General features: G+C 45.2%; 1 protein-coding gene across 1 annotated transcript; it reads right to left on the reverse strand.

Moving 5' to 3' along the window:
* Positions 1-21: 21 nt before the first annotated feature.
* On the reverse strand, positions 22-25642 carry LOC115106988 (mitochondrial 10-formyltetrahydrofolate dehydrogenase-like). The gene is made up of 23 exons (XM_029630264.2): positions 25459-25642; positions 23868-24012; positions 20505-20739; positions 12585-12750; positions 12364-12465; positions 11766-11855; positions 11448-11582; positions 10487-10612; positions 10241-10332; positions 9864-10011; positions 9413-9532; positions 9112-9239; positions 8771-8921; positions 7064-7134; positions 6785-6890; positions 6429-6516; positions 6117-6210; positions 5927-6026; positions 5640-5738; positions 5279-5444; positions 1883-1988; positions 1566-1765; positions 22-1299 (listed from the first exon to the last, which is right to left on the reverse strand). The coding sequence occupies exons 1-23, from the start codon at positions 25504-25506 to the stop codon at positions 1244-1246; spliced, it is 2772 nt and encodes a 923-aa protein (XP_029486124.1). The 5' UTR covers positions 25507-25642; the 3' UTR covers positions 22-1243.
* Between the last annotated feature and the right edge of the window lie 1152 nt (positions 25643-26794).

Raw genomic sequence — 26794 nt, forward strand, 5'->3', positions numbered from 1 at the left:
AGTATAGACCATGACAACGGATGAAGAAAGAAATCATGGAGTTTATTCACCATTGTACAACATTTATGTTGGAAGACAAACAATGCTGTATTGGGGCTGGTTTTTGCACAAGGTTTGGGGGAGAAGAGTCTCCCACATCTCCATAGAGACCAGATTTCCCTGCAGTTTTCAAGATGCTCATTAAAATGGCACATACAATGAAAATGTGATCATCTTGAACGTATACGTTGTTAGTGTTAGCCGTTGTATATCAAACAGTCTTTCTAAGGTCGTTTATTTAATACCTTGTTTAAATTAGTATATTATTTACTAAACTTAAAGGGGCAATCTGTAGTTAATTTACTGTTGGACTTAAATTGATATGTACCCATTGATTCTTGAATATACCTTAAATGCTTGATAAGCTTAGTTCATCTGTTTAACCCCAAATATAAGCTTGTTTAACTTTTTTTTGTAAACAAAGTAAACTATATAGCCTCAACTATAATGTTGATGTCATGGATGGTCAGTCCTTGCATCCATAGCTCTGTCTATACATTTGAGAGTAGTTACATTTCTCCAGCCCCATCCCTCAGTTTTCTACCAAAACAGGCAGGTAGGTTGGTGTCCATTATCTAGTGTTGTAACCTACAGTGCTCCTTTTCTGACAGAAATACAATGTCAAAAATATATCCAATTATTCAGTGTTTTTCATTTGTTATAAAATATTTACAAATTACAATTTAACTAAGGGACTTATGGATATCTTCAGAAGTGTGGCACCTAACATTGCTGAGCAGAAATGACCTACAAATCTGAGCCTGCATGCTTGAGCTAAAATGAAACCTGTGACTGACAGAGCAGGAGGAGATTGCCTGAAGCGCTTGGCTTTTGAAAAGCAAAACGTTCTTTCATGATGAGTGGAGGAACCGAAAACTTAACTCAAAGGAGGGTTGATCCAGTCAAATCCACCTTAGCTCCGGAATACTGAAATCCACCACTGCGTTTGATATGTGCATTCCCCTTTTGTAACTGTGGGGGAAACTGCCTGATATGTCCGTAATGAACAGAATGCTCAAAACTGTAGGCACCTTGAGACGAGGTCGTGGCAGAAGGTAAGCGACCCATCAAAGGTCTCCTCTCTCACACACCTGCTGTTAGCAAAGCAAATGCTGGACTCCTGATTGAGACTGACTGGTGAGTCGTGATCAGGTGGATTGATTGATCAGTCGTTGTTACAGTTTATTAGGAGTGGCTGGCTGCCTTAGTACTCCACAGTCACTGCTTTGGTCCTGAGGTATTCGTTAAGAGCATCCTCTCCTGCCGGGCAGAACAGAAGCACAGTTAAAATCGGTCAAACTCAAATCAAGCATGTTGGGCTCACAAGGCTATTCAAAGCTAGGCCCATTTTCTTTGAACTATGGACTATGTTTCAAGAAAAAGGTAGACAATAGAAAATAAATGGAAATCTATTTATGACAGACCACCAACAAAAATCAGTATATGATATGATCCACATTCCAATATGACAGTATCCACCATGAAACCCCTTGCCTAAATGATTACATGATTAACCCCAGACTCACCAAGGTCTTTCCCGAAGCCCGACTGTTTGAAACCGCCGAACGGCGAGGCCACGTCGGTCTTGTTGTAAGTATTGATGAACACAGTCCCTGCGTCCAGCCTCTCGCTCACGTACATGGCCTTGCTGATGTCACGCGTGAACACGCCGGACGCCAGGCCGAACTCGGTGTCGTTGGCTCTGCTTAGCACGCCATCTATGTCACTGAAGGTCAGAAGGGGAGAAGAAAAGACTTTGTGGTTCCCAACCCTGACCAACGAGCTCTATTACTTGGGTCTGTGATGAAGAAAGGTTGTCTCTCTAAAGACTGAGGAGACGCACCCGTCTTTGAACTTGGACACCACCATGATGGGACCAAAGGACTCCTCTTTGGCGATGAACATGTGATCCTCCACGTCTGTGAACAGTGTGGGCTCCATGAAGAACCCTGGAGGGAAACCACATCATAGTGTAGTTAGCAATGATGATGAAGGTGGTTGGCTGAAACGTTGCATTACAGTGGCCTCCAATTGTGTTGTACTGTCAGTATTCACTAACCAGTCTTATGTTACTGACTATTCAGCTATTGCGGTACATATTGTTAGGAAAATTATGATTAAATGACTGAACAATATTCTCATTTTAAATAGAACTGTTATACTCTGTTTTATTATATCTGATTAACAATATGAGTTCATAAGAAGGGATTGTGTGACACGGACAAGTAGTAATTAAAGTTAATGAACACCATTCCAACTAGGAAGAAAGGAATGGGTTTTGGATTAAGTAAACAGATAAGGTAGTTAACCTATGGTTGAACCGACAAAACTGAGCTCTGGGGTATTTTAGATAAGGCTGTGAGTGCATTCCTAGGTTCTGTTAATTAGAACTGTCAGCTAAGTGGTGATCGATAATGGTGAGGAGTCAAAAGTTAATTCAGTTGTGTTGTGTGTCTTGTGTATGTGTTAGTAGAGTTGGAATGAACTTTTAAAGTTCCCTTTGTCTCGGTTGAGGATTCATTTTAGAAGCAATGAAATGACGTCATGTTATTGTATATAAACTGTTGCTCGTGGTAACGTGGCAGCGCGCTCCGAGAATAAATTATGTTACCTATTATTGATAAGACTGGTCTCCGTCTATTTTATGCAAACAAGAATCTTACAAATTCTCATAAAATAGATTAAGGGAATTCAATTAATGAAAACATTGGTATAATTAAATTACAGTAACAATATACTATTTTATCCTATGTATATACTTCATATTATAGATATACTGCATATTATATCCACATACTGTCTGTCCATGTCTATACATCCCATCATATCCCATCCTGTAGGTTCATGCTCTACAACATCCGCAGAGTACGACCCTGCCTCACACAGGAAGCGGCGCAGGTCCTAATCCAGGCACTTGTCATCTCCCGTCTGGATTACTGCAACTCGCTGTTGGCTGGGCTCCCTGCCTGTGCCATTAAACCCCTACAACTCATCCAGAACGCCGCAGCCCGTCTGGTGTTCAACCTTCCCAAGTTCTCTCACGTCACCCCGCTCCTCCGCTCTCTCCACTGGCTTCCAGTTGAAGCTCGCATCCGCTACAAGACCATGGTGCTTGCCTACGGAGCTGTGAGGGGAACGGCACCTCAGTACCTCCAGGCTCTGATCAGGCCCTACACCCAAACAAGGGCACTGCGTTCATCCACCTCTGGCCTGCTCGCCTCCCTACCACTGAGGAAGTACAGTTCCCGCTCAGCCCAGTCAAAACTGTTCGCTGCTCTGGCCCCCCAATGGTGGAACAAACTCCCTCACGACGCCAGGACAGCGGAGTCAATCACCACCTTCCGGAGACACCTGAAACCCCACCTCTTTAAGGAATACCTAGGATAGGATAAAGTAATCCTTCTCACCCCCCCTTAAAAGACCTAGATGCACTATTGTAAAGTGGCTGTTCCACTGGATGTCATAAGGTGAAAGCACCAATTTGTAAGTCGCTCTGGATAAGAGCGTCTGCTAAATGACTTAAATGTAAATGTAATATACAGTTGAAGTCAGAAGTTTAAATAGCCAAATACATTTAGACTCAGTTTTTCACAATTCCTGACATTTAATCCTAGTAAAAATTCCCTGTCTTAGGTCAGTTGGGATCACCACTTTATTTTAAGAATGTGAAATGTCAGAATTATACTAGAGAGAATTATTTATTTCAGCTTTTATTTCTTTCGTCACATTCCCAGTGGGTCACAAGTTTACATACACGCAATTAGTATTTGGTAGTATTGCATTTAAATTGTTTAACTTGGTTCAAACGTTTCGGGTAGCCTTCCACAAGCTTCCCACAATAAGTTGGGTGAATTTTGGCCCATTCCTCCTGACAGAGCTGGTGTAACTGAGTCAGGTTTGTAGGCCTCCTTGCTCGCATGCGCTTTTTCAGTTCTGTCCACACATTTTCTATAGGATTGAGGTCAGGGCTTTGTGATGGCCACTCCAATATCTTGACTTTGTTGTTCTTAAGCCATTTTGCCACAACTTCGGAAGTATGCTTGGAGTCATTGTCAATTTGGAAGACCCATTTGCGACCAAGCTTTAACTTCCCGACTGATGTTTTGAGATGTTGCTTCAATATATCCACATAATTTTCCATCCTCATGCTGCCATATATTTTGTGAAGTGCACCAGTCCCTCCTGCAGCAAAGCACCCCCACAATATGATGCTGCCACCCCCGTGCTTCACGGTTGGGATGGCTTGCAAGCCTCACCCTTTTTCCTCCAAACATAACAATGGTCATTATGGCCAACAGTTCTATTTTTGTTACATCAGACCAGAGGACATTTCTCCAAAAAGTACAATCTTTGTCCCCAAGGTCCTTTGCTGTTGTTCTGGGATTGATTTACACTTTTCGCACCAAAGTACGTTCATCTCTAGGAGACAGAACGCGTCTCCTTCCTGAGCGGTATGACAGCTGCGTGGTCCCATGGTGTTTATACTTGCATACTATTGTTTGTACAGATGAACGTGGTACCTTCAGGCGCTTGGAAATTGCTCCCAAGGATGAACCAGACTTTTTTTATTTTTTATTCTGAGGTCTTGGCTGATTTCTTTTGATTTTCCCATGATGTCAAGCAAAGAGGCAGAGAGGTAGGCCTTGAAATACATCCACAGGTACACCTCCAATTGACTCAAATTATGTCAATTAGCCTATCAGAACTTCTAAAGCCATGGCATAATTTTCAGAAATTTTCCAAGCTGTTTAAAGGCAGTCAACTTAGTGTATGTAAACTTCTGACCCACTGGAAGTGTGATACAGTGAATTATAAGTGAAATAATCTGTATGTAAACAATTGTTGGAAAAATTACTTGTGTCATGCACAAAGTAGATATCCTAACCGACTTGCCAAAACTACAGTTTGTTAACAATAAATTTGTTTTAATGACAACCTAAGTGTAAGTAAACTTCCAACTTCAGCTGTATATATACACAGTTTATACTCCGGACTCTGAGAATGCTCATATTTCTATATTTCTTAATTCCATTCTTTTAGATTTGTGTGTACTGTTAGATATTACTGCACTGTTGGAGCTAGGAACACAAGCATTTCGCACCCGCAATAACATATGCGACTAAAACAACTTGACTTGATTTTAACACAGGTTATTCTACTATAGCTACTTTGGTATGAGTGCATACTGTGATACTAAGATACTATAGTATTGAAAAGACACTGCTTCAAAAGTGTTTACCTGGCCTGTCCACCTGCTTGCCCCCGTACACCAGCGTGGCGCCCTCCTTCACGCCCACCTCACAGTACTCCACCAGCTTGTCCATGTGGGCCTTGTGGTTCTGGGGCCCGTGGTCCGTGGAGCGGTGCAGAGGATCACCCACCTTCATTTTCTTTATCTCCTCCACCTGATGGGGGAAGAGGGGAGACGGAGGAAGAGGAGGAATGCAAAGTCTATGACGAGGAAAGGGATCTTGAGAGACCCTTGAGCTATGCCACACGGAGACTCAGTTGCTGTGGGGTGGAGGAAACGGTGGAAGGGGAGGAGGAGGAAAAGTGTATTGTGCGTTTTGGACTGTTGTGAGAGGGTCCAGGATACTCACCACTCTCCTGATGTACTCGTCATGTATGGACTCCTCCACGAACAGGCGTCCAGCAGCGATGCAGTTCTCTCCTTTGTTGAAGAACACAGAACTCATACCCTGCAGAAAGGGAGGTGGAGGGGAAGGGAATATGACGAAAAATAAGAGCAGGTCAGATGAAGAAATTCGAAGACACAGGTATGAAGTCTCTCTCCTCTTTTCCTTCTCCTTTAGTTACTCTCTCTCTTTTCTTTCTCTCCCTCCCTCTCTCTCTTTTTTTTCTCTCCCTCCCTCTCTCTCTCTCTCACCATGCGCACAGCCTTGTCCATGTCACAGTCGCTGAAGATGATGAGTGGAGACTTCCCTCCCAGCTCCAGAGAAACCTTCTTCAGGTTACTCAGCGCACAGCTGCAACAGGAAACGACACGCAAGCATGAGCAGGAAGTAGCTCAATATCAGCCAATCAGGAATAAGTCGGGTCCCAGCCCCCTACTGTACCTTTTCATGATCTGTTTGCCGATTGGGGTGGAGCCTGTGAAGCCCAGTTTACGGATGTCAGGATGGTCAGACATGCGCTGTCCCACCATCCCACCTATTAGAGATGGGGGATAGGGAGGTAGAGAGAGAAAGGGGTCAGAGGGCAGCAGGGGGAGAAAGGGTAGTAGAGATGAGGGAGAGAGGATGGTAGATAGAGTGAGAGAAACAGAAAAATAAAGATTAGAATCAAAAACCTTATCTAATAAGTCACCCACAGATCTCCTGGAGGACCTCTCCCTTCCCACAAGCCCTTACTCCCTTGCGTCCTGTTACCTGAGCCAGGTACGATGTTGATGACTCCCTTGGGAATGCCAGCCTTCACAGTCAGCTCAGCAAACTTCAGGGCTGACAGAGGAGTCACCTTTTGGAGGAGAGCAGAAAGTGAGTGAAGCACGTTCCTTGCTGTGGACACGGGAATCTCTTCAAGTGAATGAAATGGCATCTGATATTCACATATGTGGTTCAGCAATGTGCAGTGCTAGAGAGGCTATTTTAACATGTCGGCCTGCAGAGAAAGGTTACGTTAGGTCGAGTCGTGTGTGACTGCTGTGTTACATAAGTTGTTCACCTGCTGGTATAAAATCTATGACTGAATCTGTTGTAATGTATGCAGGTGTGTGTGTTCTCACCTGTGCAGGTTTCAGGACCAGTGTGTTTCCAGCAGCGAGGCAAGCGGCACTCTTCCATGCCAGCATCATGAGTGGGTAGTTCCAGGGAATGACGATGGCACACACACTGGCACCCAGGAAACACACAACACTCACCATGAACGGTCAGACAAATGCAGTGGTTACTACAACCAATGCTCAGACTAAAAAAACTAAAACCCACTACTCATGAATCATGTGCATATCTAAATACATATTGATATTTCCTGGTAGAGTTGTATGTGAACTCTGACCCCTTACCCCAGAGGTTCCTTCTTGGTGAAGGTCAGATTGCGATTGGGCCTGGCCTGGTTGATGGGTATCGTCTTGCCCTGCAGCAGACATGATGTAATAGAAGATATGCATAGACTACTAGATCACTGAAAAGATCTAGATAACTAGGTCAGGATTTGGCAAATATGGACATGTGCATGAAAAATAAGTGGAGCCAGTTTCATCATACAAAACCCTGCAAACATCTTTATAAAACGCTCCAAACAACAACAAAAAACGTCCTCTCACTGTCAACTGCGTTTATTTTCAGCAAACTTAACATGTGTAAATATTTGTATGAACATAACAAGATTCAACAACTGAGACAAACTGAACAAGTTCCACAGACATACAGAAATTGAATAATGGGTCCCTGAACAAAGGGGGGTCAAATCAAAAGTAACAGTCAATATCTGGTGTGGCCACCAGTTTCATTACGTACTGCAGTGCATCTCCTCGTGGACTGCACCAGATGTTACCCCACTCTTCCACCAAGGCACCTGCCAGTTCCCGGACATTTCTGGGGGGAATGGCACTAGCCCTCACCCTCCAATCCAACAGGTCCCAGACGTGCTCAATGGGATTGAGATCCGGGCTCTTCGCTCGCCATGGCAGAACACTGACGTTCCTGTCTTGCAGGAAATCACGAACAGAACGAGCAGTATGGCTGGTGGCATTGTCATGCTGGAGGGTCATGTCAGGATGAGCCTGCAGGAAGGGTACCACATGAGGGAGGAGGATGTCTTCCCTGTAACGCACAGCGTTGAGATTGCCTGCAATGACAACAAGCTCAGTTCGATGATGCTGTAACACATTGCCCCAGACCATGACGGACCCTCCACCTCCAAATCGATCCCACTCCAGAGTACAGGCCTTAGTGTAATGCTCATTCCTTCAACCATAAATGTGAATCCAACCATCACCCCTGGTGAGACAAAACCACGACTTGTCAGTGAAGAGCCCTTTTGCCAGTCCTGTCTGGTCCAGCGATGGTGGGTTTGTGCCCATAGGCGATGTTGTTGCTGGTGATGTCTGGTGAGGACATGCCTTACAACAGGCCTACAAGCCCTCAGTCCAGCCTCTCTCAGCCTATTGCGGACAGTTTGAGCACTGATGAGGGATTGTGCGTTCCTGGTGTAACTCGGACAGTTGTTCTTGCCATCCTGTACCTGTCCCGCAGGTGTGATGTTCGGATGTACCGATCCTGTGCAGGTGTTGTTACACGTGGTCTGTCACTGCGAGGACGATCAGCTGTCCGTCCTGTCTCCCTGTCTTAGGCGTCTCACAGTACGGACATTGCAATTTATTGCACTGGCCACATCTGCAGTCATCATGACTCCTTGCAGCATGCCTAAGGCACGTTAACACAGATGAGCAGGGACCCTGTGCATCTTTCTTTTTGTGTTTTACAGGCTCAGTAGAAAGGCCTCTTTAGTGTCCTAAGTTTTCATAACTGTGACCTTAATTGCCTACCGTCTGTAAGCTGTTAGTGTCTTAACGACCGTTCCACAGGTGCATGTTCATTAATTGTTTATGGCTCATTGAACAAGCATGGGAAACAGTGTTTAAACCCTTTACAATGAAGTTATTTGGATTTTTACGAATGATCTCTGAAAGACAGGGTCCTGAAAAAGGGACGTTTCTTTTTTTGCTGAGTTTATTTCACATATCTGGTCCATGCGGGTGAAACTGTACCTGGATCTTGTCGCACCAGCCGGCAAAGTAGCGGAAGGTCTGGATGGACATGCCTACGTGGGTCTTCAGGGCCAGGGTGTAGACAGCTCCAGAGTCTATGGACTCTATGGTGGCCAACTCCTCCTGGTGCTCCTCCATCAGGTCAGCCAGCCTGGTAGGGAGGGGAGGTCAACAAGAGAGAGGGTCCACTGGCAGTCTTTGTCCTCAAAATATATTTTGTTGTATAAGTGGATATAAATCTGCACTATATAAACAAGTTCCCTGATAGTAACTATACTCCATAATGAGTCGAGGCAGATCTCCGCCAGGCCTCTAGGAGGCGCTGTAGGCTTGGTGCTCACTTGTACAGCAGGGTGCCACGATCTCTAGGGTTCATCCTGCCCCAGGGGCCAACCTCAAAGGCCTCTTTGGCTGCTGCTACCGCCCGGTCCACATCTCCCACTGACGCGTAGGCTACCTTACAGATCACCTAGGGAAAAGGGTTCACATTTCATGAAGTACCAATACAACAATGTCCACAAGTATGTATATCAGTGTGTATGTGAGAGTGTATATCTAAGTCTGATAGATGAGTAATAGTAGGATGTGTGTGTGTGTGTGTGTGTGTTCAGGTGTATCTGTTTGTATTGCATTACAACTCACAGAGCCATCGGCAGGGTTGATGGTATCGGCGGTCTTGCCGTTCTCTGCGTCCTCAAACTTGCCATTGATGAAACACTGCCAAGGCATCTTCACCGTCATGTTGTTGACGTCTTTAGTTGCCTGGGAACCAAACCGTGACAGTGGCATAACATTACACGTCAAAGACAAATTACAGATCCAACGGTGTCTCATAAACACGTGTATATGTGTGATATAAACACTTGGAAGGTGAGTGGGAAACAGTATGTTTCTCATCATCATCAATAATAACACCATCTGTGCTCTGTATGACTAGCCTGGTCCCAGATCAGTTTGTACTGTATTGCCAACTCACATGGTCATTAATTGAACTCCTATAAACATTGTTGCACAACTGACCATAGAAGTTGGCAAGACAGCACAAACTGATCTGGGACCAGGCTACTGTATGACAGTTGTTTGTCTGACTCACATAGTCGATGACCATCTCCTCCTCCTGGTCCTCCCCCCTCAGCCTTCTCACAAACATCTGGATGAAGTCCTGGAAGGTGGTGGCCATGTACACGTCCTCATTCTGCAGCTGCAACCCTGCACACTTCTGCTTGATCTCCTCCACCAGCCTGGGGAGAGGATGGGGATATAGCAGAGTTTATGAAGGGTCATAGTGAGATTACGGCAGGTCATAGGAGAATGTCACTCAGGTACACTGGGGTCAACTAGGGTCAAAAAAGTCGCCCTGATGATCAAAATCCGGTCACTGTTCATAAAATACATAACAAAAAAACTCGAGGTCAAGTGAGGGAAATGAAGGGTTAAACCAGGCCAATGCCAGTGAAAGCATACACTCACCTGACCACGTCCATAGAAGCAGCTCCTGACTTGAAGAAGTCTGTGGTTTCCTCAATGGCAGCAACGTTGCTCAGAATGCCTTTCCAGATGTCCTGGAGCGGCAACACACTGAATCAGTGGTGCTAATTGAACAGCTTCTATCTGAATCATGCGTTTACAACATGGCGGCATACTAAGTAACAGATTATGTTGTAGTAGAGTCAAACTATCACACGTGGCTATGTGGAAGCCTTCAGAGAAACGTACTCGTATCTCCTCTGCTATCTTCTTCTCGTCATCAGTCAGCTCCACGCGGGCGGTGTCTCCTGAAGAGAAGTACTTAGCAGCAGAGATCATCTTACCATCCTCAAACTGCAGGTTCTTCACCATCAGCTGTGGAGGAACCCGAGGAGGGAGAGGGAGAAGGAGGAGAGGCAACAAATAGTTAGGGTTAGGCCTGAGCTATGTCTTAATGAATAAACTGGAGAAATCATTCACAAAATGAACATTAGAAGCCATCGGAGGCTGATAGATATAGTGCTCCATGTTACAGCACAGGCAATAAAGCCAACAAGGTTGCCACTAGACACTTGGCTGGACATTTTTTACATTTACATTTAAGTCATTTAGCAGACGCTCTTATCCAGAGCGACTTACAAATTGGTGCGTTCACCTTAAGACATCCAGTGGAACAGCCACTTTACAATAGTGCATCTAAATCTTTTAAGGGGGGGTGAGAAGGATTACTTTATCCTATCCTAGGTATTCCTGAAAGAGGTGGGGTTTCAGGTGTCTCCGGAAGGTGGTGATTGACTCCGCTGTCCTGGCGTCGTGAGGGAGTTTGTTCCACCATTGGGGGGCCAGAGCAGCGAACAGTTTTGACTGGGCTGCGCGGGAACTGTACTTCCTCAGTGGTAGGGAGGCGAGCAGGCCAGAGGTGGATGAACGCAGTGCCCTTGTTTGGGTGTAGGGCCTGATCAGAGCCTGGAGGTACTGAGGTGCCGTTCCCCTCACAGCTCCGTAGGCAAGCACCATGGTCTTGTAGCGGATGCGAGCTTCAACTGGAAGCCAGTGGAGAGAGCGGAGGAGCGGGGTGACGTGAGAGAACTTGGGAAGGTTGAACACCAGACGGGCTGCGGCGTTCTGGATGAGTTGTAGGGGTTTAATGGCACAGGCAGGGAGACATTTCCTTGTTCATTTCCCATTGATCTAATTTTCCGTGACTCACCGCTTTGCTATCTGACCCGTACAGAACCAAGCCGTTCTTGGTGACGACACCAGCTTGGGACGCCCCCTCTATCTCCAGGGGCTGACCGGCTGGCACCGACTCCCCCAGCATGGACGATCCGTACAGAGTCACAGTCTAAGGAGAGAGAGGACACGGGTTCGATTGACATACTGCCAATGAGACAGACAGACACACACACACACACACACACAGTAATACAGAAACAGAACATTGGACACTACGTCCAGTTCATACACACACTGTAAATGTAATTGTGTGTGTGTGTGTGTGTGTGTATGTGTGTTTTAGGGAACGCACCTGACCATCAATGACCGTCCACGCCCCGGGGACTTTATCGTGGCCACGGATCCAGTTGTGGATAGCCTCTGCCGGCTGGGCGAGGTTGACCTGGAGGAGAGGAAGAAGATGGAGGGTGAGGAAGAAAATCTTCCTTTTCTAGGAATCAGGGGGAGGCCAAACAGTTGGCTGCTTATTATGCAACACCTTAAACCCACCCCCCCCCCACTCACCAGTGCTGTAGGCTCTAGTAAGTTAACACTCCCCCCCACCCCGTCAAACCCTACCCCCTCCTTAGACAACCCATCATCCCATTACTGGCCCTAGTACATCAACCTCTCACTAAACAGGACTTTCCCAAACTGAGTAATGAATGGACGTATTGTGGAATTAAATGGCTACAAATTGAGCAACATCAAACTGCCCTAAACAGTTTTCAGGAGAAAACATAATCATTTGGACAAAAATAGTGACAGGACAGGAAAAACATTTGAATGGTTATTTCCTAACATGATATTTGACTTGGTTTCCTTCATTCCCTACAAACAGCCTTAACCAGGTGACGCTGTGGGCAGTGTCTCTCGCGGTTGATGTTCCACACCCACATTCAGTATCTCACCTTGGAGTTGGACTTCTTCTGGATACCCTCGTAGCTGGCCCCGTCCTCTGTCTGGGGGACGCGCGTGGCTTTCCCATCAGCGATCAGCTGCACTGACTCCACCTGCACCACAAGAACACACCAACCCCCAAGCGATGTCAGTGTGTTACGTGTTACAGCAGTGGGACTGTGTTATGTTTTATCCTGACTGTGATCCGATGATGGTGCGTTGCTGTGGTTACCATGGCCTTGATGCCCTCTGGAAAGAGGAAGCGATTGTAGAGGGAGTCCACCGTGTCGTTGGGTTCCACAGGACACTCTCTCTGGAGCAGGATGGGACCCGTGTCCAGACCATCATCAGCCCAGAAGATGGAGAACCCAGCCTTCTTATCTCCCTGGATCAGAGTCCTGAGGAGGACACAGAACCAGGTCAGACACAGAACCAGGTCAGACACAGAACCAACGTCTAACATAGAACCACGGTCATACATAGGAACTGGGATGTACACAGAACCACGGTCATACATAGGAACTGGGATGTACACAGAAACAGGGTCATACATAGGAACTGGGATGTACACAGAAACAGGGTCATACATAGGAACTGGGATGTACACAGAAACAGGGTCATACATAGGAACTGGGATGTACACAGAAACAGGGTCATACATAGGAACTGGGATGTACACAGAAACAGGGTCATACATAGGAACTGGGATGTACACAGAAACAGGGTCATACATAGGAACTGGGATGTACACAGAAACAGGGTTATACATAGGAACTGGGATGTACACAGAAACAGGGTCATACATAGTAACTGGGATGTTGTGACGACCCTCCCACTCTGTCTGCCGTATTCTCTCTGTTATTTCCTTATTAGGATGCTGGTGGGCGGAGTTGGGAGGGTCGTCAGCTACATGGGAAACACCTGGGCCCGGTGTCTCCCAGGATAAATACACCACTTCCCCATTCATGGAGGAGACTCTCTCCATGCAGACACCCTTTGTAGATTGTGTTGTGGTTCTTGGTGGCCGTTTGCTGTGGCACCTTTCATCACCCTGCATTATCACATTCATGCATGCAAAACACTCACTTACACTACTGATTACTGATTACACACACCATTGTATATTATACTTAGTTGCTTTTGGTAATAAATACATATTTTGCTACTCCTTATCTCCACGTTGTCTCCCTTTGTTACGGGCTTTGAGCCGGTTCGTGACAAGTGGGGGCTCATCCGGGATATTTGAACTATTGGTTTGGGAGACCGTGGAGGTACGTGTTTGGTTTGCATATTGTGTTTGATAGGCCCAGTATTGGTTGCCTTTTGTTGTTTGGTTTGTCTGCTGTGTTGGAGAGACTATAATGGTTAGTTTCCAGGCCCTGCCTAGCCTGAACTCTTGTTCTACTTTCTGTTGGGATATCAGTCTGAGGTGAGTAATCTGCTGTGTACCTCGGTGGGAGATTTGGGTAGGGTAGTGGAACTTGCTACCCGGAGCTATAGCCTTTTTCCCCTGATAGGTTTAGCGACGTGTTTCATTTTTTGGAATATGTTGGGCATGGTTAATGTTTGTTATTTTTGTGTGGTGTCTGTGGACTGAGCAGTTGTCTCGGGGGCACATCCGTGGCTTGGTGGAATTTGCCAGCATGCTGGGGAGTTCTATTTCCTTGCCAGCGGGCTACAGTGCGTAAATTCCCACTGCAAATCTGCACGAAGACTAGGGTTGAGTTATTGTAGGTTTTGGGGAAGCTCCGTATCTCATCTCTCTTCTGTGGTACTCAGGGTGATTGTCAATTCTCGGGTTGTGGTCTGGTGTGCTCAGCAGAAGGGAAGAGTGAGATTTTTTTTTTTTTGGTGTGATTATGGCGTCGTATGTAGATAAGTTCATTCGCTCTCCATCAGAGGAATTGTTAGATTTAGGTACTAAAGAACAGCTGTTGAAGGTCGCGGAACACTACAAGGTTGAGATTAGTGATAAACGTCTAAAGAATTCTATTAGGTTGATATTGAAGGCCAATCTGATGGAGAGTGGTATTCTTGAAGTTACCACCGGGCCAGCCTCTGCTGAGGATTTGTCGTCTCCCCATAACGTTACAATGGACATTCCATCGGTTAGTCCTAGTAGCCTTCTTTTTTGAACAGCAGAAAGAACTGCTTTTGTTACAGCTGGAGCATGATCGTGAGAAGCTAGAGCATGATCGGCAGCATGATCGTGAGAAGCTAGAGCATGATCGTGTAAAATATGAAAAGGAATTGGCATTTAAACAAGATATGGAGCGTGCTAAAATCAAATTGCAACAAGAACGTATAGAGTTGGTTAGGGAAGGAAAGATCTCAGGGGAGAGTTTGTTTTGGGAAGGTGACCCAGATTTACCTAGGGGTAGTTCCGCTTTTGGTCGTGCCCCAGAGACATTTGATATTGTTGGGAACTTACGGTTATTGCCTCGGTTTAATGAAAGGGACCCCGAGACATTCTTTTCGTTGTTTGAGCGGATTGCTGACGCTAGGAGTTGGCCTGATTCTGACCGCACTTTAATGTTGCAGTGTGTGCTGACTGGTAAAGCGCAGGAAGCATATTCAGCTCTTAGTGTACACGATAGTGCCAGTTATGATAAAGTTAAAACAGCTGTGTTACAGATTTATGAATTGGTCCCTGAGGCTTACCGCCAACGATTTAGAACTTTAAAAGGGATGATAACCAAACTCATGTTGAGTTTGCGCGACAGTTGTCTTTACAGTTTAATCGCTGGTGTTCCGCCTCTGCAGTTGTGACTTTCCAAGGGCTGTGTGATCTGATTATGTTAGAGCAATTTAAGGACACAATTCCTGATCGTATTGCCACGTATATTAATGAACAGAAAGTAAAGAATGTTGCTGAAGCTGCAGTTTTGGCAGACGAGTATGTGTTGACTCACAAAAGTGTCTTTGCAGAACCCCGTATTCGGAAAGAGTGGGGGCGTTCGGATAGATTTGGGCTTCGCTCACCGAGATACTTTGGTTCTCGGGCAGAGTTCTATTCAACTAGGGTTGAACCTGACTCCCATGGTAAAGCTGACTTTGGGCAGGAGTGTCACTACTGTCAAGGTTCAGGGCATTGGAAAAACGAATGTCCACTTCTCAGGTCAAAAGGTGCTTACGCTAAATCTAAGCCTACTGCATTAGCTGCACCTGTTCCACATCAGTTCATTCATGACTCATTTCCTCAGGCCCAGGAGAATGTGAAAGTCCATATTGATCCAGACTATTTACCTTTCATTACAGAAGGTTTTGTGTCTATGTTAGGAAGTAAAGACCTAGTGCCAGTGAAGATCCTGAGAGATACAGGTGCCTCTGAATCATTTGTGTTGGAGTCTGTGTTACCCTTTTCTGCTGAGACTGATTTGGGGAATAGTGTTCTAATTAGGGGAATAGGGTTGAACACTCTGTCAGTTCCATTGCATAAACTGATGTTGGATTGTGGGCTGGTGAAGTTGTTGTGGGTGTGCGTCCTTCGTTGCCTATTGAGGGTATCGATGTTATCCTTGGGAATAACTTGGCTGGTGAGCGTGTATGGCCTGTCGTGTTTCCATCTCTAGTGGTTTCCACTAAGCCGTCATTTGTTGGGATTCCTGATGAGAGTGTACAGAGTTTCCCAGAGGTGTTCTCTGCGTGTGCAGTGACACGTTCTATGAGCCGTGGCGAACTGGTCACTGCGCCGACTAATGATAATAATACAAAGTATGTCACTGTTTTCCCTGTTATCCCGTTATCTGTAACCCGCTCAGATCTAATCAATGCGCAACGGATGACCCCACGTTGGAAGAGTTGCGTGATCAAATTGTGCCTATAGAACAGTTGGGAGATGTCGCCCATGGCTATTTTCTCCAAGAGGATGTCCTGATGAGAAAGTGGGTGTCTCATGATAGTGTTTTTCTGGGGGAGGCAATTAGTCAGGTTGTTGTACCAGTTAAGCTTCGTGAGTTGGTGTTGGAAACTTCTCACAGCGACGTTGCTGGACATATGGGGTGAGGAAAACCTACAATCGCATATTAAGACATTTCTTTTGGCCTAGATTAAAGAGGGATGTTTCTGATTTTATCAAAACTTGTCACACCTGTCAATTAACTGGTAAGCCTAATCAAGCTATTAAACCAGTACCATTGTTTCCTATTCCTGTACTCAGCCAACCTTTTGAGTATCTGATTATTGACTGTGTGGGTCCTCTGCCTCGTTCTAAAAAGGGTAGCAGTTACCTGTTCACTGTGATGTGTCAGACCACTAGGTTTCCTGCTGCCTATCCTCTCCGATCTATCACGACTAAATCGGTGTTAAAAGCTTTGACTCAGTTTCTCTCATTGTTTGGAATCCCTAAGGTCATTCAGAGTGATCAAGGATCTAATTTTACCTCTAATCTGTTTGGTCAGGTTCTTCAACAGCTCCATATTAAACACAATTTGTCTAGCGCCTATCACGCGCAAAGTCAAGGAGCACTGGAACGTTTCCATCAAACACTTAAGTCTTTGTTGAGAGCTTATTGTACTGAGATGGATAAGGATTGGGAGGAGGGGTTGCCTTGGTTACTGTTAGCTGCTAGGGAAGTTTCACAGGAGAGCACAGGTTTCAGTCCAAATGACCTTGTGTTTGGACATAGGGTGCGTGACTGGAAGTCTCCCGAGCCTCCTCAGTCCCTGTTATCGTATGTGTGTGATTTCCGGCGACGGCTGTATGCCGCTGGTGAAATGGCTAAAGAGAAGTTATCATCTTCACAGGAGAGGATGAAGGGCATATTTGATCGCCGAACTGAGCCTCGTCACTTTAGTCCAGGTGACCAGGTTCTTGCTCTGCTGCCAATTGTGGTTCTCCTTTTCAAGCCAAGTTTCAAGGTCCATATACAGTGGTGCGCCAGTGCACTGAGCAAAATTATCTAGTTGCCACTCCAGAACGGAGGAAAGCACACCTGCTGTGCCATGTAAATCTGTTAAAACCCTATTATGCACGTTCCTCTGAGACTGAACAGTGGGATTCTACAGAGGACGGTAAACCTGTTCTTTTGGCTGATACCGTTGTTTCCTTGGGTTCTTGTCGTGCTAGATCTGTGCATGAGGAGGAAGATGTTCCTGGTCCTGACGATTGTATATTGCAGGGTAGATTGAAAAATTCAGAAACACTGGATATTTTAGACAGTCTTCTCACTCACCTACCTGTTGATGGGCGGAAAGAGATAGTTGGTCTGATTCAGAGATTTCCAGGTTTGTTTTCTGATACACCTACACGTACAAACTTAATAGAACATGATACTGACATTGGAGGTGCGGACCCCATTCGTCAGCGCTTCTATAGAGTTTCTTCAGAGAAACTACGTTGTCTGGATGCTGAGGTCAAGTACATGCTGGAGAGTAAGATAGCAGAGCCTTCTTTCTCCAGTTGGGCTTCTCCCTGTATCTTGGTCAGTAAACCGGATGGAACAAACCGTTTTTGTACGGACTACCGTAAGGTAAACAGTGTCACAAAGCCAGATTAATTTCCTCTTCCTCGGATGGAGGACTGGGTTGATCAAGTCGGTGCAGCTAAGTTTGTGAGCAAATTTGACCTGTTAAAAGGCTATTGGCAGGTGCCACTGACGAGTAGGGCACGTGAAATCTCTGCCTTTATTACACCCTTTGGTCTGTACTCGTATTCAGTTATGAGTTTCGGTCTGCGCAATGCACCTGCCACTTTTCAGCGACTTATGAACAGGGTTGTCGCCGGTCTGCCCGGGTGCGCTGTTTATTTGGACGATGTAGTGATCTATGCAGATACTTGGGGAGAACATCTGTCCCGTATTCAAGCCTTGTTCGAACGTCTGGCTGCGGGTCGCCTCACAATCAATCTGGCAAAATGTGAGTTTGCTCAGGCGACCGTTACATACCTTGGAAAAATGGTTGGGCAGGGTGAAGTGCGTCCTGTTCGGGCTAAAGTGGTGGCTATTGATGCTTTTCCACCACCAACTACTAAAAAGGAACTGATGCGTTTCTTGGGCATGATTGGTTATTACCGTAGTTTTTGTAATAACTTCTCTACTGTGGTCGCTCCCTTGACAGATATGCTGAAAGCTAAGGCTGTTTATGTTTGGTCTACTCGTTGTCAACACGCTTTTGAAGAGGCAAAGAGGTTGCTTACCTCAACTCCAGTGCTGGCTGCTCCTCGCATGGATTTGTCATTTACCTTGCAGGTGGATGCTAGTCATGTGGGGGCAGGTGCAGTTTTGCTGCAAGCAGATGTGTCTGGGATTGAGAGGCCTGTTAGTTTTTTTTCCAAAAAGTTTAACGATTATCAATTGAACTATTCGGTTATTGAAAAGGAAGCGCTAGCACTAATTTGGGCACTACAACACTTCGAAGTGTATTTCGGGTCGGGGGTATTACCTATTGTGGTCTACACCGACCATAACCCCCTCACTTTTTTGAGGTCCATGATGTGTCCAAACCAGAGGATAATGCGATGGTGTTTATTTTTACAATCATTCCATCTCGATGTGAGGCACATCCGGGGGACTGAAAACGTGATTGCTGATGCGCTCTCTCGTGCGCCCTGTTCCTAATGTTTACGTGACTGACCATTGTTTCGTATTGTCATGTTCTCTCTGTCCTGTCTGCTCCCTCCTGGTCTTGTTTTCTTCTTTCCTCTTAAATGTTGCTTCCTGTGCGAAGGTCGCTGAGGTCTGGGGAGGAGGTTGGCTGGGGCAAATTGTAAGTGTGAACACGTAAACCCTCATCAATTTGTGGCGCAGAAGCTGTGTCAATTTGGAACTTAGAGGCTGGTATTTTGTTCCGGGGTCCTTGTTGGTCCCCGGTTTTATGGGGGGGATGTGACGACCCTCCCACTCTGTCTGCCGTATTCTCTCTGTTATTTCCTTATTAGGATGCTGGTGGGCGGAGTTGGGAGGGTCGTCAGCTACATGGGAAACACCTGGGCCCGGTGTCTCCCAGGATAAATACACCACTTCCCCATTCATGGAGGAGACTCTCTCCATGCAGACACCCTTTGTAGATTGTGTTGTGGTTCTTGGTGGCCGTTTGTTTGTTTGTTTGCTGTGGCACCTTTCATCACCCTGCATTATCACATTCATGCATGCAAAACACTCACTTACACTACTGATTACTGATTACACACACCATTGTATATTATACTTAGTTGCTTTAGGTAATAAATACATATTTTGCTACTCCTTATCTCCACGTTGTCTCCCTTTGTTACGGGCTTTGAGCCGGTTCGTGACATCTATCTTTATCTATCTTGTAATGTACACAGAAACAGGGTCATACATAGGAACTGGGATGTACACAGAAACAGGGTCATACATGGAACCATATGGAGCAGGTCACTCATGGAATCGGGTCATGCATAAAACCAGGAACTAAACCATGACAAATGTTTTGACCGGTATTGTCATAGTAAAATACTCCAGCAGCAACAAGATTTCAACACTTAGTTAATAATGCTGCTAGATCGGTGATTAAGCTATTAGCTACCTGAAAAGTGCAATAACGTTAACATTATTGTGCAGGTTTTCAGTGAATTTATGTCAATCACAAAGCTCATCAGACACAGATCAGTGTCAAATATTGGCTAAATCCACATAGCTGTTCACACACACACACACACACAAACACACACACACGGATAACAGGAACCGAGAACAGATAAGGGTAGGAAAAAGATAAGACAAACTGTACTCAGCCAAACACATTACAAACAGTTCATCCCCAAACCAGACTAGTTAAGATAGCACCTCTAACTCCTACTCAGCTCTCCAGCAAGTGTTTAACTATATGGGCAAGGCACACACTAAAGACTTTACACTGGTCACGAATACGTATTGACAACAGCTCGTTACCACGTGCCTCTGCACTTGACCGTCTCCATAGGGTCATAGTGTCTACAGCAGTGATCCTGTGTGGGCCTATTTCAGGAGTCAAGCACACTTGTTATTCTGTCTGTCTTCTCTGGTGGTCAGTTTAGGCCTGGCTCACCCACACACCCCTTGACAGGCTGACCCTTGACCTATCAACTTCATGGTCAAGTTTCTTCACTTCACAGACAGCCAGAGATAGACACATACCCAACTACCCCACCACACATGCCTATAAACCTTAATCCTCTCCATCGTAAAACCCTTTCTTCTTCCCTCCCTCACCAGTTGATGGCGGAGGCCCCGCGGTGCAGGGGCAGGATGGAGGGGTGGTAGATGATGGAACCGTGGGCCGGGTGGTCGATCACGTTCATGGGGATGAACTGGGAGCAGAAGGGCATGACGTTGAGCTCAGCCCCCACCGCCTTGTAGGCCTCCACCACTTCCGGGATGGGCTTCCCTTTGACACGCCACCGCGGGAACTTAAAGACCGGCGTCCCGTCCTTCTCCGCCGCTACCGCTGGTGGGGTGGGGGAAGTAACAGAGATTTGATGACTTTGACAAATATTGAATTCTTTATCTATCTTGTAAATTGAGAGGTAATCATAAAGATAGTCAGGAAGGCAGGAATGATAGAACATTACAACATCTCTATATTTTCTCTCTGTTAGTTTAGACTCGTTTTTCCTTTTGTACAGTGTACAGTATGTGAGTGTGTCTCTCAGTTTATCTGTGTGACCGTTATCTGGGTGTGCGTCAGGGTTGGGGTTCATTCTGAATTGAGTTCCGAATTGCTCTTTAATTTCAATTAAATTCTTGAATTGGCCACACCTCACATGAAGCAGAATTTGAATAGAATTTGAATACGTATTGACAACAGCTGAAATGACCACATGTGCCTCTGCATTTGACCGTCTCCATAGGGTCATAGTGTCGACAGCAGTGATCCTGTGTAGGCCTATTTCAGGAGTCAAGCACACTTGAAGTAGAATTTAATGAAATGAAATTCAAATGGATTATTTATTCTATACATTACCATAGTAATGTTTATTTTGATATAATGTATGGTTACCACTACCATGTAGCATAAAGTTGAAACATTCTCCTAAAACAATTAAAAATAATTAGTGGTCTGGATATATTCTAAGACATTGTTGTGGGTTGTCTATAATAATTCATAATTTTCTTAGTGTTTTTTAAATATCAGAAAAAAATACATTGCATTAGATCAAATACTGGAGTATGTAAGGGAACAATCTAGCATCTCATGACAATGAAAAATAGTGTTTGACATCTTTGAGTTATAATCAAACTCATATTTGAAATGGTATGTGAATTCTTTGCATTAATAAGTAGCATATCCTGTTGATAAAAGACTTCTGATATGAATGAGACTTTCATGTTTCACGGCTCAGTTGAATTGCTTTGAATTCAATTCAAATCAGATCCTGCTTCCTGTGGTGTGTGGCCAATTCAAATTCACTGTTTGAATTAAATTAAATTCAGAAATTCCCAAATTGACCCCAACCCTGGTGTGCGTGGGGGTTCCGGTCTTCCCCAGTTCCAACCAGTTCCAGGACACAGCCTGCTCCTCTACCCTACCAGGGTTATGGTCACATGAAACCCACACTTTGGCCCCACCTGCTCCACACAAATTAAATCACACACACACACACACACGCTGATGGGAGGGGTGGGACAGGACAGGGGGCTGGACACATGGAGTTGTTGGCCTCATCCAGCCAGCTGTCCTAATATGGGTGCTAAGCATGGTAGTAGCCTCATAGTACTAGAAGGCCATGCTTTATGTCATGGCAATAAGCGAAGTGTTAGAGAATGTATGACCCACAGACGGTTAGGCTAATAGAGACCGTTTCTGTTTACCCTCCAACGCTACGTTGGAGTGATGTGCGGGGCATCCAAACATCAAAAAGCTCTGTAAGCAGGATAGCTAAAGCTGATGTCGGGACGTTGACACAACTTAACAGGAAGTGAATGTTGACCATGAAAACATGCAGGACTGGTGGCTATAGCACATTATTCTTCTGGCTTTATCTAACTCTATTGTTCATAATTTACCTTGACTTGCTAGCTTGCTAGGTAATCATGACATCTGCGATGCTGTGGACGATAACCATCTGATTCCGTGTTTGTTAACTTGTACACGCTGAAGTTGCATGGGATCGTATCCACTGCTAGGTAAACAAACAGGTTTCCGACGACTGTGCGTGCAACTTTTCATGAAGCGGGAAATGGGTCTATAGATGTGACATTACATCATCATTACATTGTCAAGTAAACACTTAAACAGTAGGCAAAAAATACCCACAATCAAACCATCTGCCTTGGTAAATACTTTGCCCAAGAATAACCGGCAAATGTGAAACAATGTTTTACTCAAATGTTTGATCATATTGGGTAACAAGGTTTCCTTTACAGTACCTGTGTCCAGCAATTCAGACCCTGACATGTCTCTGGACCAGAGGTCCTCTGCCAGATCATGGCAACTCATAGGGGAATGTTATTTTTTACAGGGATGGCAAAAAAAACGTAATAACATAGAGGTCTGTTAACCTGGCCAAACGGTACAAACCTCTCCATCCTGTGCCAAGAACTCAGTGGGCCGCCGTTTAACTTCCCTGCAGAGCAGAGGAGGATGGTGGGAGTAGCTATAGGAGGACAGGGTCACTGTAATGGCTGGAATGGAATAAATGGAACAGAGTCAAACGTGGTTTCAATATGTTTCCTGTGTTTGATACCGTTCCATTCCAGTCATTGCAATGAGCCTGTCCTCCTATAGCTTCTCCCACCAGCCTCTTCTGCTGCAGAGTCAGGCTGGACTGAAGTTAGGCTAAATCAGGGTAATAGTGACTAACAGGGTTTGGTCAGGGGTGTGTTTCTCCCCTGTGTGTGGTTGTTTGTTTGCCTAGCAAGGACGCAGTGCCGTTAAACTACGGATATTGTCCCATCTAGTCAGTTATTCGCTCTATAGAGAGAGGATAGGGCAAAGCAGAGATAGAAAGAGAAAGGGGGAGAAGCACAGAACAGGGACCCTTGCCGTCTCAGCTGATGCCTGCTGGATAAAATACTGTGCATCATATCAAACCAGCCGAAGCGACAGATGGCGGCAGACTTTTCACCTCACTGCTGTTCCTCTGGGTCGACTTAGGGCCTCTCCCTACTAAATCAATGGGCCCACAGTCCCGGGGCTAACGCTGGGCATAAAGGTCTTTGTACAGGAGCCTTACAGAGTCAACACGGGTCTACCTCCCTCGCTGACAGGGGCAGTCAGATCATCAGGGACACCACGGAAGCCATTGCATCTCATTTAGAAAAGTGACTGGGAGTAATCATTTCCACAAACTCCACTAACTCAGTTAGACCGTGGGAGTCTGGGAGAGGACGGACTGGACCAATTTGTAAGTCGCTCTGGATAAGAGCGTCTGCTAAATTACTTAAATGTAAATGTAAATCATGACTGAGGCCATGCAGATGGTAACAATGTGGCCATGCTCTGATGAGGATGTAAGCATACCACTTCCATAAATGCTTTGCTGCAATATTCATTCACTGAGTCGAGAGAGAGAGAGAGAGAGAGAGAGAGAGAGAGACTCCCCCTCCAGTCATCACCAGCGTGTCAATACTTACCCAGAGGGTCTGCCTTGCCATCCCTATCTGGCACAGTGAACACGCCCACCACCTTATGGCCCTGCTTCCGTAGGTTGGTGTACACCTCCTGTCCAAACAGGCTCTGGCCAATCAGAGCCAGTCTCAGCTTATTTTGGTAATAATTCTGGAGGAAACAGGAGAGAAGAAGGAGCATGTGAGTTAGAGTGGTAAAAACTATTTCTCACACACACAACAAGAATAGCCTACACTGTACTGGTGCGTTTTAAGATCAAAACACATAGTTTTCCCCCATATCCCTCAGGCTTTGAACCAATATGACCAAATACTGATGGTGACAAACACCAACTTTCAATTGGACCATACCCATGTCCAATATTCAACTTCACTTCTAACATCCCCCGTGTTGAGTATACATAGACATTTTGTAACATTGAAAAGCATTTATGCTACTCTTTCCCTCTCTGCTACTCTTTCCCTCTCCACTGCCAAGTTTTTTTTAGTCTCTGGCAGCCAGACTGGCCCAATGGGCAATAAATCTCGGTCCTCTGGGAGAGAGAGTGGTCTGAAATTCTATTGGCTACAGAGAGCACAACCCCCTCATCCAACTAGAATGAATGCTCAAGTAAGTTCAGACTGCTACTACAGTCAGTGTGTCTGTCTGGAAAGTTCATGTGAAAACGGAAAGTTTCAAGTTTCCTATGCCGAAATAGACTAGGAATAAAGTAAATCTATAGAGGTTCATGTGTAATAACAACATAATACATGTTATGACAGTGTTATTCAATTGTTATAGCCTAATGTAAACAGCCCCCGTGAAGGCTTACATACATACAGACAGGCAGGGTAGGCTATACTTTTCCAACACTGAGTGACTACCTATCTAAAACGGCCATGATAAGATATACATTTCTGGCGTTACATTGTAACCATCTACAGTAGCAGTTTGGTAGGGGCCGGTGGTGTTTATACAACACCTACAAAACCATATCGTAGCAGTCCATTTTCCTTGCTAATATCCTGACAGTAACTTTCATGTCAGTCGAATTATAGGCAGGTCGTTGCGGGTGTGTGGACTTCTGGATAGTGTGTTGCTAAACCGCTCTGCTCAGCTGTCTGTGGTCTCTCTCGTTCAGCTGACGCAACTCCCCATGAACCGTACAGTGGAAGTAATTCGTGCAGCGATGGAGAAGCGTGCATAACGTGGCAATTGACAAAGACATGCCTTTCTTTGTATGGTTGTTAGAATACAAATACATAGTACATATTATACATTCGGCTTTATAGTAATAACTAATAATGATGCATATCAGGTATCAAACAAGATAAATGTCAAGCATGCATCATATTTGGATTAGATTGTAGGCTACTGTGAGTGTGTCCTGTGCACACCCAGGCATTGGCAGATCTGAGACCGAGTCATTCATTGATTTTAACATATGAAGATGACTCAATTCTAACCTGATAGCTATTCATGCACCAGAACAACAATGACAACATCGTGTGAATCAGCTGGCAAGCAATTAGGATTCTCCATAGTGTCAAAGGGGAAGGCAGGGGGGGACACACACACAGAGGATATAGCGGATGCCACATAAACAATGTTACTTACAGAGCTGGTAGAGAATTTCCTAATTATTCGGTTCGCTGTCCACAACATGATGGCTGTATTAATTAACACCAATTAAAATACGACAGAATTAGTCCAACGTGGTCTGGGGACGTGTGGAAACACCTTATGACACACACACCTGCCTCGGAATGACAGTGGTTCGAGCCAGCCACAGCCAGCTTATACCCGAGAACCGGCGTGTGCGCGAGGTACTGTCTACGTGCGCGCTCACGCATCCCACTACTTCCTCCAACGAGGCACGCATGTATTTGACATTTCGGTGCGTTTGACAGCAAGTCTTTCACATTTTTATCTGTTACCAAGGGTAAACGATAAAAAAAAATGTCCTGGTGTTGTAGTAAGAATTGCTGTTCGACATTAATTATGCGTGCTACCAGTGGAATATAGTTGTCCGTTTATTAAAAGACCACGAAACCGGCTCGGACACGAGAACGCAACAGTGATCGACATTCATGAAAAAAAAACACGCGTTAGGTTCATCTTGGGCATTTTATACAAAAGTGTCTGTATTAGTTTATTTCAATGTTTATTAAAATAATAAAACCACACACATCAGTATCAGACCATATGTAACTGTGGTTGTTTAGTCATTAATTTAATTTCATCCATTCACTACAGGCCCAGGTTTGGACAGCTTTTCCATCTCAGGAAAACCAACAATGTGTAAACACATTTTGACCTCTGCTGAACTCCCTGATGGAAAACTATAGCAGGGCAGTTCTCTCTAGATAGTAGTGGAAGGAACCCCAAACATTCACAACAAGGTGCTTTAAACACTACACCGTTATGCCCTCTCCTGAGTGGAAATGGTTTAACATGAAGAATTATGCATTTGTATTGTTTATGAGGACAATTGTATCTGTATCAAAGTGATTTGTTGTTCTGTAATTCAGATTCAAGTTTCTGTAAAGAAGAATCAATCATAAGTCTCCATTTCAACATACAGTATATTCTGTCTTCCATTATAGGCAGACTCAGTTGGTTCAATGTTCAACTGTTAGAACGCACCAGTACTCTACTCTCTGTGTTGCCTAGCTATATCAGCGAGAACACACCTGCTGCTGTGACTCCCATAGTGAATGAACTCTGATCAAACATTCTTCTACCCCCGTCCACACTGAACTGCCTGGCACAGGTTTCCCCATGCCAATGTCAACTGGGTTACTTCTCAGTATGAAGAGGTGGGCACACACACACACACACACCCACTGACCCACACAAAAAATGTCTACCGATATCACTGTGGTCATTTGAACCCTAGTGCCCCCTATAAGCCATCTGATTTCCTATGGGATACTGTATTACTGATTTGTGT

Source organism: Oncorhynchus nerka, linkage group LG23 (genome assembly GCF_034236695.1).
Source record: "Oncorhynchus nerka isolate Pitt River linkage group LG23, Oner_Uvic_2.0, whole genome shotgun sequence".
Lineage (NCBI taxonomy): Eukaryota > Metazoa > Chordata > Actinopteri > Salmoniformes > Salmonidae > Oncorhynchus > Oncorhynchus nerka.